The following is an 18,231-nucleotide window of genomic DNA, read 5'->3' on the forward strand; positions in this document are numbered from 1 at the left end:
CTGCCGGCGTAGATGGGAAAAAAAAAAAATCAGTATTCTGTAACTCGTGGTTACACAATGGCCTTCCATAAAAAGGACTTGTTTACACTATAGGCATTCTCTGAATAGCGATCCTCATTCGGATCGCTCCTCACAGAGCATTTGACAAGCAATGAGGAGGCGTTGCATTGCCTCCTCATCGTCTGCTTTAACTCCTTGATCCCTGCACCAGCACACCACAACTATGTGCATTGCACAAGGTTGCTTGGCGGTTGCAGAGCGGCCCCATTCAGTTGAATGGGTCCTGTTCGGCAGACTGTATGCCCACCGAAAGTGCCAGGGGTTATAAATCTTGACACAGCTTGTTTTTACCCCTGGCTGCTGCCTGCAGCTAAAGAGGATAGCTGTTTGGGGGGAGGGAGAGCTACAGCTTAACTGCAGGATTGTACTTCTTTCCCTAAAGGCTCTTTCATATGTGCGGCAGTGTCTACTGCTCTCTGAAAAGTGATTCACGGTGGATCTTGCTTTTTTTTTTTTAATTACAAGGGGGATTTTTTATTAAAACCACAAACCTATTGTTTGGCTTGAAGTTGTAGTGCGTTACCATTGAATTTAATGGATGCATTTGATAGGCTGTACCACCTAACAAATTCTGCTAGTGGAGGTAAAATTGCCAAAGCCGCAAAGCATTGCAGCCACAGCACATGTACAGCTCTGTCCAGCAGTAATGGCAGAATTTAGATGGGCAGTAAAACTGCGAGCCCAAATATTTAGCTCTAAGATGATCCGAACCGACAAGTCACTATAGTAGAAGCAGCCAGAGCCGGCTCCACCCAGGCCATGCCGTCAATGCATTTCGCACCACCCATGCGGCTTAGTCATGGAGGTGACTAGGTCACGTGGACAGGGTGAAGTGTGTCTGGGCATGGCCTGAACAGAGCTGGGCTGAGGCTGCTTCTACTATAGCGAGTGTTGGGTCCAGATGGTCTGAGGCATTCTGGGTGGTTTCATTCCTTTATACTGCATGAATTAAGCCAGGACAGGCTCTTCCCAGTCTGCACCCTCAGAGTGAGTCACGGGACTGGGCCACACAGGAATCTTGAGTGGAACCCCCTCGATTTTTTCAGTGTGGGTTTGCAGTAAATGCCATTTATGTTGTGTAGAAAACCAGTAAAAATCATGATCTGTGTCTGCCATTACTCCTATCTACTCTCTAGTCTCACTAGAAATTGTGCAGACACGGTCAGATAATATATAAGGTAAAAACTTGGTGTTCAACAAGTCACACAATGTCTAGCCAGTTCTGGATGAATCCTACCTGATCTAGCTTTGCATACCAAGAACGAAATGCCTTGTTCCCGAAACGCGATGGTTGGTCCACAGGGGGCGTCTCATCAATCCAGCGATCCAATGTGTCCAGCAAGGCCATCAATTTCACAACTGCCTGTGGGTCAAAAGCATACTTAGTTCTTTGCCAATAACACAAGCTAAGCTACTAAGATATACAGAAGGGTAGAATACCAAATAATAAGTGTTTTTCAAAGCAAATGTTTAGAGTTCAGATGTTAAATATTACTGTGTGCAAGAAAATGTAAAAAAAAAAAATATCTGACTGGCTGCTTTGGACAGCGTAACTTCAGAAATGTATCTTTTACACATGCAATGGAGTAAGGTCTGTGGCTACAATGATATTTGGTTATGTATAGGCAAAACTTGTTTTTATAATTGTTGATCGAGTAAAGCTGGACATGGCTTGCAATTTGAACTGTGGCTGGCCCTGCTGGCATCATCTGGCTCGAGAAAATTTGATCTGACAACGGAAGGATCAGTTTGAATGAATGCAGAGAAAGAAAGACAGCAGATAAACAGGCACAACTTATGTAGAAGGATTTGTCTCATCTCCTGAGGCCAGTCACTTTACTTGGTATATGTAAAGGTTTATAACCACTTTAAATCTCCAGTAACCTAATTTGTAACCACTTTAAACCCCCAGCAACACCACTTGTACCTATACAGGTAAGCCTATACTGTACTGTAAATATCTCCTAAACGTGCACAGTTTTGGAGATATTCATTATATTACGCTGCTGCCGACGTCACTGGCGTATGCAAACTGAAGAACCGGCCCGCTGGTGCCGTTTTTTCAGCGCCCATGCCATGTTTGCGCATGCGCGGGAGTGACGTCATTGCAACTCTGCCCAATCACAGCCCCGGAGCCCACAAACCCGTTAGTAGCTGAAATACAGTTGCAATAAAAAAAAGTATGTAAACCCTTTTGAATGATATGGATTTCTGCACAAATTGGTCATAAAATGTGATCTGATCTTCATCTAAGTCACAACAATAGACAATCACAATATGCTTAAACTAATAACACACAAAGAATTAAATGTTACCATGTTTTTATTGAACACACCATGTAAACATTCACAGTGCAGGTGGAAAAAGTATGTGAAACCATAGACTAATGACATCTCCAAGAGCCGATTGGAGTGAGGTGTCAGCCAACTGGAGTCCAATCAATGAGATAAGATTGGAGGTGTTGGTTACAGCTGCCCTGCCCTACAAAAAACACACACCAGTTCTGGGTTTGTTTTTCACAAGAAGCATTGCCTGATGTGAATGATGCCTCGCACAAAAGAGCTCGCAGAAGACCTACGATTAAGAATTGTTGACTTGCATAAAGCTGGAAAGGCTTATAAAAAGTATCTCCAAAAGCCTTGCTGTTCATCAGTCCGTGGTAAGACAAATTGTCTATAAATGGAGAAAGTTCAGCACTGCTGCTACTCTCCCTAGGAGTGACCATCCTGTAAAGATGACTGCAAGAGCACAGCGCAGACTGCTTAATGAGGTGAAGAAGAATCCTAGAGTGTCAGCTAAAGACTTACAAAAGTCTCTGGCATATGCCAACATCCCTGTTCGCGAATCTACGATACGTAAAACACTCAACAAGAATGGATTTCATGGGAAAATACCACAAAGGAAGCCACTGCTGTCCAAAAAAAAAACATTGCTGCGCGTTTACAGTTTGCACAAGAGCACCTGGATGTTCCACAGCAGTACTGGCAAAATATTCTGTGGACAGATGAAACCAAACGTGAGTTGTTTGGAAGAAACACACAACACTATGTGTGGAGAAAACGAGGCACAGCACACCAACATCAAAACCTCATCCCAACTGTGAAGTATGGTGGTGGGGGCATCATGGTTTGGGGCTGCTTTGCTGTGTCAGGGCCTGGACGGATTGCTATCATCAAAGGAAAAAATAATTCCCAAGTTTATCAAGACATTTCACAGGAGAACTTAAGGCCATCTGTCCACCAGCTGAAGCTCAACAGAAGATGGGTGTTGCAACAGGACAACGACCCAAAACATAGAAGTAAATCAACAACAGAATGGCTTAAACAGAAGAAAATACGCCTTCTGGAGTAGCCCAGTCAGAGTCCTGACCTCAACCCGATTGAGATGCAATGGCATGACCTCAAGAAAGCGATTCACACCAGACATCCCAAGAATATTGCTGAACTGAAACGGTTCTGTAAAGAGGAATGGTAAAGTATTACTCCTGACAGTTGTGCACATCTGATCTGCAACTACAGGAAACGTTTGGTTGAAGTTATGCTGCCAAAGGAGGTTCAACCAGTTATTAAATCCAAGGGTTCACATACTTTTTCCACCTGCATTGTGAATGTTTACATGGTGTGTTCAATATAAACATGGTAACATTTAATTATTTGTGTGTTATTAGTTTAAGCAGACTGTGATTGTCTATTGTTGTGACTTAGATCAGATAAAATTTTATGACCAATTTGTGCAGAAATCCATATCATTCCAAAAGGGTTCACATACTTTTTATTGCAACTGTATGTTGGCCGTGGGAGCGTAGTGCGGGCGGCACTGCAGGGCATCGTTTTAAGGCAAGTATTTCATAATGAGCTAGTATGCGATGCATACTAGCTCATTATGCCTTTGTCTCGCAGGTTTCTCCTCCCCAGAGGTTTACAACCTCTTTAATGCTTGTGCTGTAGTGAGATTGAGGAACACAGGGTAAAACTGCAGTTCTGTACAGATTGATAAACAGATATAAACAAAATCACAGAAAGTCCTATGTAACACTACAATGAATTTTCGTAACACAGCTTTCTGGGAAATTCTTATGCCAGCCTGTTTTGAAGAACTGCAATAAGTGAGAGACAGCAGAGGGTGTCCGTGTGAATCTAGACACAATCTTACACTTATGATCAGAGTTTCATGCTTATTCCGCTGTCATTCTGCCACGTTTGCTACACTGTGACCCTATGGACTTTCTGGAAGCCTTCGCTTGCAGTGTCTATGTCATCTTTCATGCTACTTAGAATCTCCTGGGTCTTATAAAAGCCAATAAGATGTGTAAACAATAGTGTCAGTTAGGGGAAATGCTAGTTAACTGACTGAAAGCATTAAAAGTGTCTGTCTGACCTTGGCCGTGAACATGAGTTATAGAGATAATTATACGTAGGTATGGAAACAGGCACCCTTTGTTTATCGAATTTGGGAAAATGACCCCAGACCCCCCCCCCCCCCCAAGCATAAACAGGCATGCTTGGATCATCCCAATGTGTACGATTATGTCATTGTTCTGTAAAAGATCTTCTGGCAGTCAGGTTGTGCGCCCGCACTGACCATTATGTGATGTTCAGGGACCACATTTAAGCTTAAAGTGGATGTAAACCCAAATTTATAAATTTTTATTTTTTTGCTGTCACAATGTAGAGTATAAGATTTACTATCATCTGTGCCCAGTCTTGCCACGAAGAGTTAATCCAGCTCTGATCAATCCTCTTTTCTTTTTTCAGCGAGATAAACAGACAAACAGGAGAAAACTTTTGTCCGTTCTTCCCCCTTGCTGTGAATGACAGGTTATTTACATATCTCATGCACTAGCCTGAGACAGGCATTATTTTTTAATTTCCACCCCCACTCCTTTTCTGAAGTTATGTGGTTACTTTTCTGGATTTTGACTGGATGTTAATGATCACAGCAGAATTTAGTGTTGAGTGTAGTGTTGACAAGGGGAGTGTAGAGGTGGGCGGGGAGTCTACCGACATCACGACTCCACCCACAGAGCTCCAGACAACAGACCCACCCACAGAAGCTGTAGTTTTTCAGTTCTTATTACAGACAGAGGGGAGACATTTGACAGGTAAGAATACATACAGGAGGCATGTATATCCTTAAAGATCAGCACTATGGCAGTAGTTTAGAAAGGAAGAGAGTGGGTTTACATCCACTTTAATTGATTGATAGGATGTTGCCCCTCCTCCAAGGACTCTCTACTTCTAGATATGATATTTGAGTACCTATGGCAGCCTCTCTCAATCTTTTCAACGCAGAGGTAACTTTCCAGTTTTTGGGAACCCCTGCTAAAAATGACTGTATATGTATAATATATTATATATATATATATATATACACACACACACACACACACACACATACACAAAAATCTACAACTCATGATACATTAGCACAGGGGTCTCCAAACTTTCTAAACAGAGGGTCAGTTTACGATCCTTCAGACTTTAGGGGGGCCAGACTAGGGCCATTGGGAGTAAAAAATGTCCAGGTGTCCAGTGGGAGTAAATAATACCATATCTTTGGTGACAGTGGGAGGACGAGTGCCCCATCATTGGTGTTCATGGAAAGAATTGATGGTGTCAGTTGGAGGAATAGTGCCGCATTGGTGTCTGCAACAAGAATTAAGCCCCATTTAATTTGGATGGAATAATGCCCCAAGGGATGCATTAAGGCAAAAAAACAGACTAGCAATACACATACTTTTCCAGTGGAAATACATTTACTAAGGTAACAGCAGTCCACCTCATCACCAGACACATGCAGAGCAAATCAGCATTCCAATACACACATTACCCTAATTACCAAAAACACACACACTCCCTCCCACCATTAAGTTTCTTTGGGTATTTACCTGTGATTTGTAATAATAGTCCATTGTTGACCTCCTTCATTAGGAAACTGTGATATCACAGGGGATGTGACAATGATATCACTAGAAAGGCATGGGCTATGTCATCACACCTAACCATATTGTGACTTTGATGTTGGTAAACAGACCATAAACACCTAAAAACATGGCAACAGACATAAGAGTTTTTGCTCAATTTGGGCTGGTTACACTTGGATCGGGCAACAACAATATGTCCTCCAGACTCCCAGATGACATGTTCTGGCTGAACCTTCTTGGGAAACAAGGCAATCATTAAGGTGGACTTTTCCTGACCAATTAATATTTTTTTCCCACCACCTCCTCTATGACGAAGTTCCGTGGCGCGGGTCGGTGAGGAGAGGAGCGGTGAGGAGGGAAGATGGCGGAATATTTGGCTTCAATCTTCGGCACAGAGAAGGATAAGGTGAATTGTTCCTTTTATTTCAAGATCGGTGCTTGTCGCCATGGAGACCGCTGCTCAAGACTTCACAACAAACCCACCTTCAGTCAGACGATCGCTCTGCTCAATATTTACCACAACCCACAGAACTCCTCCCAGTCAGCAGATGGGATGCGTTCAGGTGCAGTCAGCGTTGTGGAGATGCAGGAACATTATGACAAGTTTTTTGAGGAAGTCTTCACTGAGATGGAGGAGAAGTACAGGGAGGTGGAGGAGATGAATGTGTGCGATAATTTAGGAGATCATCTTGTGGGAAATGTCTACGTGAAGTTCCGGCGAGAAGAAGACGCAGAGAAGGCGGTGAAGGATTTAAACAACCGCTGGTTTCTACGGTCAGCCCATCCACGCAGAACTGTCTCCAGTCACGACTTCCGGGAGGCGTGTTGCCGCCAGTATGAGATGGGGGAATGCACACGCGGCGGTTTCTGTAACTTCATGCATCTTAAACCGATCTCACGAGAGCTGTGCTGGGAGCTGTACGGCCGCCGTAGGAAGAACACATTCCCTCAGAAGGAATTTGACGTCGTCAGGTCACAAGAGAGACAATCCCATTCCAGAGATCGCGGCCAAAGAGGCCGTGATGGAGGCCGGGAAAGAGATCGACGGAGGTCAAGAGACCTGAGGAGGCACATTTTAATTCCGTGTTGTGGATGGACGTTAAAGTTTATGAATGGAGAAGGGTGCTTCGCACTCAGACACGGGGGAACGGGGGGGGGGGGTCTTTTTCAATGTTTTTTTTATCCTGGGGTTCCAATTAAACATTTGTAGTGATGGAGTAAAAAAAAAAAAAAAAAAAACATTTGTAGAATAAGTTTTTTGCATGAAAGACTGTGCATGCATGGTGGCCGCCATCTGTAGGGAGCTGTACTTCACCAATGACAAGCCAATATTTCCCCCACACACGATGATTACAGGAATACGGCTTATGTATATCAGTTTTTAATAAGTCCTTCCCATCTCCAGTCAAATGAGGTGAGCTTTATGTTTCGTTTTACTTTTTATTCTGGTGGCATACAGAGCCAAAAGTATGAAAATTGTGCCTGTGTCCAAATACTCATGGACCCAACTGTATATTTGGACACAGACATAATTTTCATACGTTTAGCTTTGTATGTGACCAGAACAAAATTAAACAGAACAATTCAAAAGGAATTTGAAGTGCAGACGTTCATCTTTAATTCAAGGGGTTGAACATAAATATCAAGTACAAATTTTAGGAACTGCAATCATTTTTATACACAGTCCCCCCATTTTCAGGAGCTAAAATGTAATTTACAAATAAATATACTGTAATCAGAAATAAAAATATACATTTTTAATATTTTGTTGAGAATCCTTTACTGGCAATGGTGTGGCGAGTATTCCCGCGCTTACCACGAGAGTGGGGGAAGGGGGAGAGAGAAGGGGTACAGCTGCTGCACTGGATGGTGTATCAAACCAAAAACAAATGAAGAATAAAGGGGTAGTGCTGCGCTATGAATGGGGAATGGGGTAGCGTGCAAAGGAAGTGTGGCAAATCCTTATATATGGAAAAATATACTCTGACTAGTGATCATAAGTAACAATAATAAAGAATGGTAGTGGTAAATTCTAATAAGTAAATAACATCAAAATAAATGTGCTACAATGCAGCCAAGGCTAGCTGCCAAAATGTGAAGTATTACAAAGTGACAGTGCAAGTGTCATATAAAGTAGTAAAAAATGTACTGATACACAATAGGGTGTACAACGTGCCAAGTATAACACACAACGTGCCAAGTATAACACACAACGCTGATTGTAATAGACTAGATTAAATGTCCATGCAGCAGATAACTGTAAACGGAACAACAGGCAAAGTCCAAAGTAAAAGTGCTGGTGTAGATGCCAAAGTGACGTGAAGAAAGGTTGATTTCAGGTGTTTTCTTCAGAAAAAGTGAGGATGTCCCCTTACTTTACTGCTGTAAGGTAACAGCATAAAGACCCAGGTACACTTTTCTGGTCATGTCCACATACGTTATGATCAAAATGGGCTGTAATGGGAAGGGTAGATCCCTCTCGATAGTCGCATCCAAACAGGGACAGTGACTTGCATCCAGGGAGATAAAAAGTGCCAATAGTGTAGTATCGTTTAAAAAAAGGAGTTTATTCAAACAAAATAAAACACTGAGTACTCACATTGTTGTGATAAAAAACAGGCATATAAAAACAAGGCGTTCGCCGACGTCACCTCCGGTACCTCTAGGTGGACTCTTTGTATCACTCATACGCGCATTGGTCACTTCTCGTGACTTCTTCAGGAGTAATTAGAGGTAAAATGAGGGTGCTGTTATATAGGGTGGCTTGTTAGTAGGGCTGGAAGTGGGGCACTGAGCTACCTCCGTAAACCGGAAGTAGGTCGGCGGCCATTTTGTTGTGGCCTAATAGCTGGATCAGGCAATGGGGCTCCAATTGTGGAAATACTGGAACATTGAACTACAGGGTGCACTCAGCGCACCCTCTCTATCAAATGCCAGAAGGAAAAAACAAAAATGATAAAGCTGTGATCGAATCCTGTGTCTCTCACATTGTGTGAGTTACACAGGAAGTCGGACGGCGGCCATTTTCTTGTAGCCTCACTGGCAGGTCTCAATACCGTTCGCTGTGGGAGTGGAATCGCTGGTCCATTCCACAGCTAGGGACACTGCACAGGCCACCTGTCCGCTCCCAAATGACAGGGACCACAAAACAGGGTACATACACACGGCAGAGCGGCGGCCATCTTCCTCCCGCCGGAAGTGGGGCCGCAGCCATCTTGCTAAGGGAAACGACCTATAATAGTGGAGGTAAAATTCACAACAGGTCGAGGGGCGGAGCTAGAGAGAACTGACTGCAACAAATGTACTGGGCGGCAACAACAGCCGCTGGCTTTACTGGCAATGACTGCCTGAAGTCTGGAACCCATGGACATTACCAAAGACTGGGTTCCCACCTTTCTGATGCGTTGCCAGGCTCTAACTGCAGCAGTCTTCAGTTGTTCTTTGCTTGTGGGTCTTTCTGCCTTCAGCAAGTGAAATGCATGCTCAATTGGGTTGAGATCAGGTGATTGACTCGGCCATTGCAGAATATTCCACTTCTGCGTTGCTTTTGCATCATTGTCCATCTGTACTGTAAAGCGCCGACCAATCATGTTTTCTGCATTTGGCTGAATCTGGGCTGACAGTATATCTCTAAACACTGCAGAACTCATCCGGCTGCTTCTGTCACATCATCAATAAACACCAATAACCCAGTGCCACTAGAAGCCATGCATGCCCATGCCATCACACTGCCTCCGCCATGTTTTACAGATGATGTTGTGCGCTTTGGATCATGAGCTGTTCCAAGTCTAATCTGGCTTTTCTATTCTTCAGGCTTATGAATGGTTTGCACCTTGTGGTGAACCCTCTTTATTTGCTCTACTGAAGTCTTCTCTTGCTTGTAGACTTTGACAATGATACACCCACCTCCTAAAGCAGGGGTAGGCAACCTCGGCCCTCCAGCTGTGGTGAAACTACAAGACCCATGAGACATTGAAAGACCCCGACATTACTCCTAGAGGCAGAGGCATGATGGGATTTGGAGTTTTGCCACAGTTGGAGTGCCGAGGCTGCCTACCCCTGTCCTAGAGAGTGTCCTTCGCTGAGACAAAAATTGTGAAGGAGTTTTTCTTTACCATAAAGCGGATCTTGCGATTATCCACCACTGTTGTCTTCAATGGACGTCCAGGCCTTTTTATGTTGCTGAGCTCACCAGTGCATTCTGCTTTTTCCTCAGAATGTACCAAACTGTTAATTTGGCCACTCCTAATGTTGCTGCCATCTCTCTGATGGATTTGTTTACATTTTTGAAACCTTATAATGGCCTATATCACTTGAATGGACAGCTCCTTTCAATGCATGATGTAGGTTCACAGCAATAGATTCCAAATGCAAATATCACACTTAGAATCAACTGCAGATCTTTTACCAACCTAAGTGATGACGAAATAAGGAAGGAGTAGCCCACACCTGGCCATATAACAGCTTTTGATTCAATTGTCCAATTACTTTTGGCCCCTTGAAAAAGGGGGGCTGGCTATTCCTAAGAGCTGTAATTCCTAAACCCTTTCTGCGATGTACATACCGTCACATTAAACCCAAGAGTGTGCACTTTCCACCCATATCCATTATATAACTATAGCTTAAATATGTTTTGGTAAATACCTGGAAACAAAAAATACAACTGTACCTGTGTTCAAATATATATAGACCCAACTGTATAAATCCAAATGGCCCTGCTAATTTGTTAGGGGAACCAAAGAAGAGGTGGTGGCAGCACAGAACTATACACAAACATACCTTTTTGAAAGTTGGCATATTTTCCTAATCAGCCAATCGTTGGTTCTGTACAGCTATCAAGAAAGAAAAAGATTTGTATAGGCATAACCCAAATGTACCCTAGTGTTGCCACCTCATTCCTTTAAACCCGAACACATATGAATTACACAGGTTCTGAGGCCAATTTAATGCAAATAAGGCACAGAGTTTAATTACCACAGAACCTGTGTAATTAATATGTGTTTGATTTTAAAAGGGATGAAGTGACAACCCTAATGTACCCCCAAGCCTCTCTCTCACCTTCCAGATCATGTCCCAACAGTCATGTTTTTTTCTTTATTACGAAAAGTATTGAGTCCTGCCTTTACACGCACATAAACTTTAATAGAACCCCAATCTTAGCTGATAGGGTTCAATATTGAGTTGGCCGACCCTTTGCAGCTATAACAGCTTCAACTCTTCTGGGAAGACTGTCCAAGGTTTAGGAGTGTGTCTATGGGAATGTTTGATCATTCTTCCATAAGCACATTTGTGAGGTCAGGCACTGATGTTGGATGAGAAGGTCTGGCTCACAGTCTTCGCTCAAATTCATCCCAGAGGTGTTCTATCAGGTTGAGGTCAGGACTCAGTGCAGGCCAGTCAAATTCCTCCACCCCAAACTCGCTCATTAATGTTTTTATGGACCTTGCTTTGTGCACTGGTGTGGAGTCATGTTAGAACAAGAAAGGGCCATCCCCAAACTGTTCCCACAAAGTTGGAAGCACATAATTGTCGAAAATGTCTTGGTATGCTGATGCCTTACGAGTTTCCTTCACTGGAACCAAGGGCCCAAGCCCAACCCCTAAAAAACAACTACACATCATAATCCACCCAATGATTTGGACCAGTGGACAAAAGCAAGGTCTATAAAGACATGGATGAGCGCGTTTGAGGTGGAGGAACTTGAATTACCTGCACAGAGTCCTGACCTCTACCCGATAGAACACCTTTGGGACTGTGAGCAGAGACTGTGAGCCAGGCCTTCGCATTCACATCAGTGCCTGACCTCACAAATGTGCTTCTGGAAGAATGGTCGAACATTGCCTTAGACACACTCCTAAACCTTGTGGACAGACTTCCCAGAAAAGTTGAAGCTGCTTTAGCTGCAAAGGGTGGGCCAACTCAATAATGTACCCTACGGACTAGGACGGGGATGCTAATAAAGTTCATGTGTGTGTAAAGGCAGGTGTCCCAATACTTTTGGTAATATAGTCATAGATTCTAAGTTCCCTTCTCTAGATCAGTGTTTCTCAAACTTTTTTTTTTTATTGTATTTTTTTTAAGTCCATACACCCTTTAAAAATTATGGACAGTCTTGCGGCACCCTTTTCTAAAATGTAAAAAACGATTCCAATAGTTTAACATCATACTGTACATGAACATTCACACATGTAGGACAACCAACGTTGGTGGCGATTTATTCTTCCAAATCCGATACACTTTTGCACACTGGCACTGACTGGTATTCAAATGCTTCTTTTCTCCATCATTTTTTCTCTGTTACTCAGCTAATGTGACCCCAGTACCAACAGAGGGGCGGGGGGGGGGGGTCATTAGATGTTAGGACACCGGTGGCTAGAAGGTCGTAATGGTGCATCCGCTAACGTCCGCAACCATCCGCGTCCGCAAAGTTCCGCTTTTGCGGACGGAAGAAAAACCTATTTTTCTTCCGTCCGGCGGCACGGATCGGATGAATACGGACACACGGTCCGTATTCATCCGATTCCCCATAGGGGAGAGCGGAGGAGAGACAGGGCAGTCTCTGCACTGTGTGCGGGGACCGCCCTGTCCGCCGACAGCTCAGCGGGGATTAACGAAGGAATCCCCGCTGAGTCAAACGGGCTAACGGAGCGGATCCGAATACGGATCCGCTCCGCGTGAAAGAGCCCTTAGTGTCACTAAGGGCAGAGACTTATGTGAATGTACAATATAGATGTGTGTAAAGCGCTGCGTAAATTAACAGCGCTATACAAGTACCTGCAATAAAAAAAAAGCAGTGAGGTAGATTTACTAAGACTGAAGCACTCATAATCTGGTGCAGCTGTGCATAGTAGCCAATCATCTATTAACTTGAGCTTGTAAAATTAAAGCTTGTTTGGCTGGACTTCTCCTATGGATCACATGAGTGCAATTTGTTTTGCACTCCTGTGATCCGTTTTCAGCAGAGAGCAGACTGGAGTCTGCTCTCTGACGTCACGGATATCATCCCGCCAATGAGAGTCTGGATCCGCCAGGTGCCTGGACCGACGCCCCGCTGAGAGCCTGAGACAGCCGCCCCCTCGGCAGCTCTCTGCTCGGGGAACCGTCAGAACCAAGCGATCTGCGATGTTCGGTAGCCCGAACGCGGTTCTCAGTGTAGAGGCGCCAAGTGACAGATGCAGCAGCGGACCAATGCTGCATCCACCGAGGGAAGTATGATTATTAAAAAAGAAATACAAACCCATACTTCTCTTAAGCTTGAACAATAAAATCTAGAAGCAGATTTGTTATTATGCGCAGCTGTACCAGATTCTGTGCGCACCAGTTTTAGTAAATCTCCCCCAATATGTTACAAAGCTAGAACATTAAAAGAGCACCTGTTCACAGCCCAAATCCCTCTTCTGGCTGCCCACCCTGGGTGGGGCTGGCACAGCGTCTGCATCACTTAGCGTGTCTGAGATTGGACAAAGGGAGTTTCACAATGGGCAGATGGCATACTATGAGAGCGAGGTCTGCGTTAGCCCTCCTGTATTCACTGCAAGCCAAATAACAGACAACAACCCCTTCGTCCGCCCACAGTATACTGCTTGCCCCTTTGGGTTGGTATCAGGAGCACCGCAAATACAAGTACCGCACTCATCCCACACAGGCAGATTTCTGCTATGAACGGTTCTAGATTACGAGAATAGTCTGCTGGCATATCGGCCCCCTACCACAGCCCTCCACTTTATGTTTGAACAAATGCAGGCTTGTCTTTTAAAATTGTTCATTTTTCTTTAAACTTTACCCCAGAGAGACAAGCAAGTTCGACTTAAAACACTTGTTCGGCTTTATGTCACGTTTGTTCTACAGATGGACCGCGCAGTGGTCAGAATTAAGGGGCTCCCTAGCCATGCCAGTTAATAATTTACACCAAGAACGATAACCAACCTATTTCCAGTTCATGCCAAAAGATTCAGCTGTGGGTACTACAGCTTCAAATTGTAATTAAGAATTAAAAGAAGGAATAGATGCTTGTGTTAAACAATACTGGTGATTTACATGGCCAGCAGCCTCCCAGCTATAGGCAGCTCATTACAGGCAAACTGGCTCTTCCATTCCTCTTACAGAGCAGAGGCTGGCTGAGTAATAGCTGCCAGGGGATGGCTGTACCTCTAGGCTCAGGCGATGGAGAGGAGGAGGAGGAGGAGGATGGGGGGGGGGGGGGGGGGGGGGAACAGTCACGCATCCATTGCTCTCCACTGCTTTTTAAAGGGATTAAAAACAGCAGAGCCGTATCTAGCGAGCAGGCCCCAGCTGCCAGCCCAGGCAGCCTAATACATAATTAAAGAGACACACAGCATCGTTGGTGTCTGGGTCTCTTTGAAAAGCGATGTGTGGAAGCTCAAGCGGCATCCCTTTGTCCAGCTAAATTAATATTGCAACGGAAGCATCAGGCTGTATGTCCTGTGTAGCCGGGGTCACAGGCCGAGGGGACCGCTCGCTCCGTCAGCACAATGTCCTACCTGACTAGATTGGCCACCTGAACACCGCAGCCCATTATGTACCAAGGCAATCAGGGGTAGGAGGAAGCCGAGGAGCAGGGTGATTGTTGTAAAGACTGGCAAAAGAGAATAATTGGTCATTGAAGATGCTAGCAGCAATACACGGAGGAGCCGTTACATAACGTAGAACGCATCGGCACAAGCTATTTTTATACTTTCCTAGTATTCTTTGGTTATTTTTCAATCAATCCAGTAAATTAAAATTGCACAGTACATGTAACACCTCACAGAAGTTTTCAAATCGACAACAGATCTGTATTATTATTAATATTAGACATGACTTATATAGCGCCAGCAGTTTGTGCTACCAGAGTATTAACTCCCCCAACCCCGATTGCCCAGCCTGGTACAAGGGCAGATTTTACTAGAGCCACTTAAAAACAAATTGTGCACAGAAATAAAAAAATAAGAATAGAAATGGGGGAGATGGTGGAGTCAATATACTTACCTGACCATGGCTTTAACCTTCAGCGCCCAAGTGGGAGTTGATGTTACTGTCCTTCCGGCGAGATCCCGGGAATGCCGATTAGCCCAAATGTTCATAAGAGAACTGCTTAGCATTGCCCAGGAACTTCCCAGAAGGACACAAGGATGGTCAAGTCACTCCTTGTAGTATGGAAGCCTAGGAGGTAAGGAAAGTAAATGTACCCCTTTAAACTGTGTGTGTGTGTGTAAAAAAAAAAAATTATATTTGTGTATATATATATATATATATATATATATATATATACACACACACACACACACACACACACACACACACACACATGTACGTACGTGTACACACACACACACACACACACACACACAGTATCTCACAAAATTGAGTACACGCCTCACATTTTTGTATATAACTTTATTCTATCTTTTCATGTGACAACACTGAAGAAATTACACTTTGCTACAATGTTGTGTAGTGAGTGTACAGCTTGTATAACTGTGTAAATTTGCGGTCTCCTCAAAATAACTCAACACACAGCCATTAATGTCTAAACCACTGGCAACAAAAGTGAGTACACCCCTAAGTGAAAAAATTTCAAATTGGGCCCAAAGTGTCAATATTTTGTGTGGCCACCATTATTTCCCAGCACTGCCTTAACTGTCTTGGGCATGGAGGTCACCAGAGCTTCACAGGTTGCCAACGGAGTCCTCTTCCACTCCTCCATGATGACATCACAGAGCTGGTGGATGTTGGAGACCTTGTGCTCCTCCACCTTCCGTTTGAGGAGCCCCACAGATGCTCAATAGGTTTTAGATCTGGAGACATGCTTGGCCAGTCCATCACCTTTACCCTCAGCTTCTTTAGCAAGGCAGTGGTCGTCTTGGAGGTGTGTTTGGGGTCGTTCTGTTGGAATACTGCCCTGTGGCCCAGTCTCTGAAGAGAGGGGATCATGCTCTGCTTCCGTATGTCGCCGTACATGTTGGCATTCATGGTTTCCTCCATGAACTGTAGCTCCCCAGTGTCGGCAACAGACCAATTTTAAAAAGTGTGCGGCGTATGGTCTGAGCACTAACAGGCCGATTGCCCATCCCTTCAACCTCTGCAGCACTCATATGTCCATTTCCCAAAGACAACCTCTGGATATGACGCGGAGCACGTGCACTCAACTTTTTTGGTCGACCATGGTGAGGCCTGTTCTGAGTGGAACCCGTCCTGCTAAACTGCTGTATGGTCTTGGCCACTGTGCTACAGCTCAGTTTCACGATCTTGGCAATCTTCTTATAGCCTAGGCCATCTTTATGTAGATCCTCAGGAAGTTATTGCCATGAGGTGCCATGTTGAACTTCCAGTGACCAGTATGAAAGGGGAAGAGGACACCAAATTTAACATACCTGCTCCTTATTCACACCTAAGACCTTGTAACACTAACGCGTCACAAGACACCGGGATGGAAAATAGCTAATTGGGCCCAATTTGGACATTTTCACTTAGGGGTGTACTCACTTTTGTTGCCAGTGGTTTAGACATTAATGGCTGTGTGTTGAGTTCTTTTGAGAGGACAGCAAATTTACACCATTATACAAGCTGTACAACACTCACTACATTGTAGCAAAGTGTAATTTCTTCAGTGTTGTCACATGAAAAGATACAATAAAATATTTACACAAATGGGAGAGGTGTACTTGCTTTTGTGAGATACTGTAAAACATGCCTGCCTTTACACACACATGACCTTTAATGGCATGCCAGTCTTAGTCCGTAGGGTTCAATATTGAGTTGGCCCACCCTTTGCAGCTATAACAACCTCAACTCTTCTGGGAAGGCTGTCCACAAGGTTTAGGAGTGTGTCTATGGGGATGTTTGACCATTCTTCCAGAAGCACGTTTGTGAGGTCAGGCACTTATGTGGACAAAAAGGCCTGACCCACAGTCTCTGCTCTAATTCATCCCAAAGGTGTTCTATCAGGTTGAAGTCAGGACTCTGCGCAGGCCAGTCAAGTTCCTCCACCCCTTGCTTTGTGCACTGGAAGGGGGTTATGGTGTGGGGTTGTTTTTCAGGGGTTTCGCTTGATGCCTTAGTTCCAGTGTAGGGAACTCTTAGGCCTCGTACAGACGAGCGGACATGTCCGATGAAAACGGTCCGCGGGCCGTTTTCATCGGACATGTCTGCTGGGATAATTTGGTCTGATAGCTGTACACACCATCAGACCAAATTCCCCGCTGACAGAATACGCAGTGACGACGCGGTGACGTAGCGGCGAGGATGACGCGGCGACGTGCGTGAACCCGGAAGTTCAATGCTTCCACGCATGCGTCGAATCACTTCGACGCCATGCGCAGGTTCTCGGGCCAGCGGACATGTCCGATGAGTTGTACTAATCATCGAACATGTCCGACGGACAGGCTTCCAGCGGACATGTTTTTTAGCATGCTAAGAAACATTTGTCCGCTGGAAACCTGTCCGGTCGGCCGGAAAATTGTCCGGTCGGCCCTACACACAACCGAACATGTCCGTGGACCAGCTTCAGCGGACATGTTCGTTCGTGTGTACGAGGCCCTAAGGTGTCAGCATACCAAGATATTTTGGACAATTTCATGCTCCTAACTTTGTGGCAAAATGTTTGGGGATAGTCCCTTTCTGTTCCAACATGACTGCACACCAGTGCGCAACGCAAGACATGGATAAACGAGTTTGGTGTGGAGGAACTTGACTGACCTGCACAGAGTCCTGACCTCAACCCTGCGAAATGAATTAGAGCGGAGACTGCGAGCCAGGCCTTCTCATGCAACATAAGCACCTGACCTCACAAATGCACTTCTGGAAGAATGATCAACTATTCCCATAGACACACTCCTAAACCTTGTGGACGGCCTTCCCAGAAGAGGTGAAGCTGTTATAACTGCAAAGGGTGGGCCAACTCAATATTGAACCCTACGGACTAAGACTGCGATGCCATTAAAGTTCATGTGTGTGTAAAGGCAGGCGTCCCAATACTTTTAATAATATAGTGTGTGTGGTTTTCAAAAATAAGCATAGGAAAGTGGAAAATAGCCCTGGACCCGTAGGTTTATCCTATTATTATTATTTAGGTACTTGTATAGCGCCGTCAATTTACGCATCGCTTTTACATATACAATGTACATTCATATCAGTCCCTACCCTCAAGGAGCTTACAATCTAAGGTCCCTAACTCACATTCATATACTAAGGCCAATTTAGGCAGACGCCAATTAACCTACCAGCATGTCTTTGGAGTGTGGGAGGAA

General features: G+C 44.5%; 2 protein-coding genes across 2 annotated transcripts in view; one reads left to right on the forward strand and one right to left on the reverse strand.

The window, feature by feature from the left end:
- PTPA (protein phosphatase 2 phosphatase activator) overlaps positions 1–18,231 on the reverse strand; it is a 169,575-nt gene that overhangs the window by 88,069 nt on the left and 63,275 nt on the right. The window contains exon 4 of the mRNA XM_040324686.1: positions 1,298–1,423. Coding sequence (XP_040180620.1) covers positions 1,298–1,423 — 126 coding nt within the window. The remainder of the gene's footprint in view (positions 1–1,297; positions 1,424–18,231) is intronic.
- LOC120914163 (splicing factor U2AF 35 kDa subunit-like) lies at positions 6,277–7,212 on the forward strand. Its single transcript, XM_040324687.1, is given in 3 exon segments — positions 6,277–6,749; positions 6,751–6,787; positions 6,790–7,212. Coding segments are annotated over 3 exon segments (846 nt in total). The 5' UTR covers positions 6,277–6,344; the 3' UTR covers positions 7,194–7,212.

This window comes from Rana temporaria, chromosome 9 (assembly GCF_905171775.1).
Source record: "Rana temporaria chromosome 9, aRanTem1.1, whole genome shotgun sequence".
Classification (NCBI taxonomy): domain Eukaryota; kingdom Metazoa; phylum Chordata; class Amphibia; order Anura; family Ranidae; genus Rana; species Rana temporaria.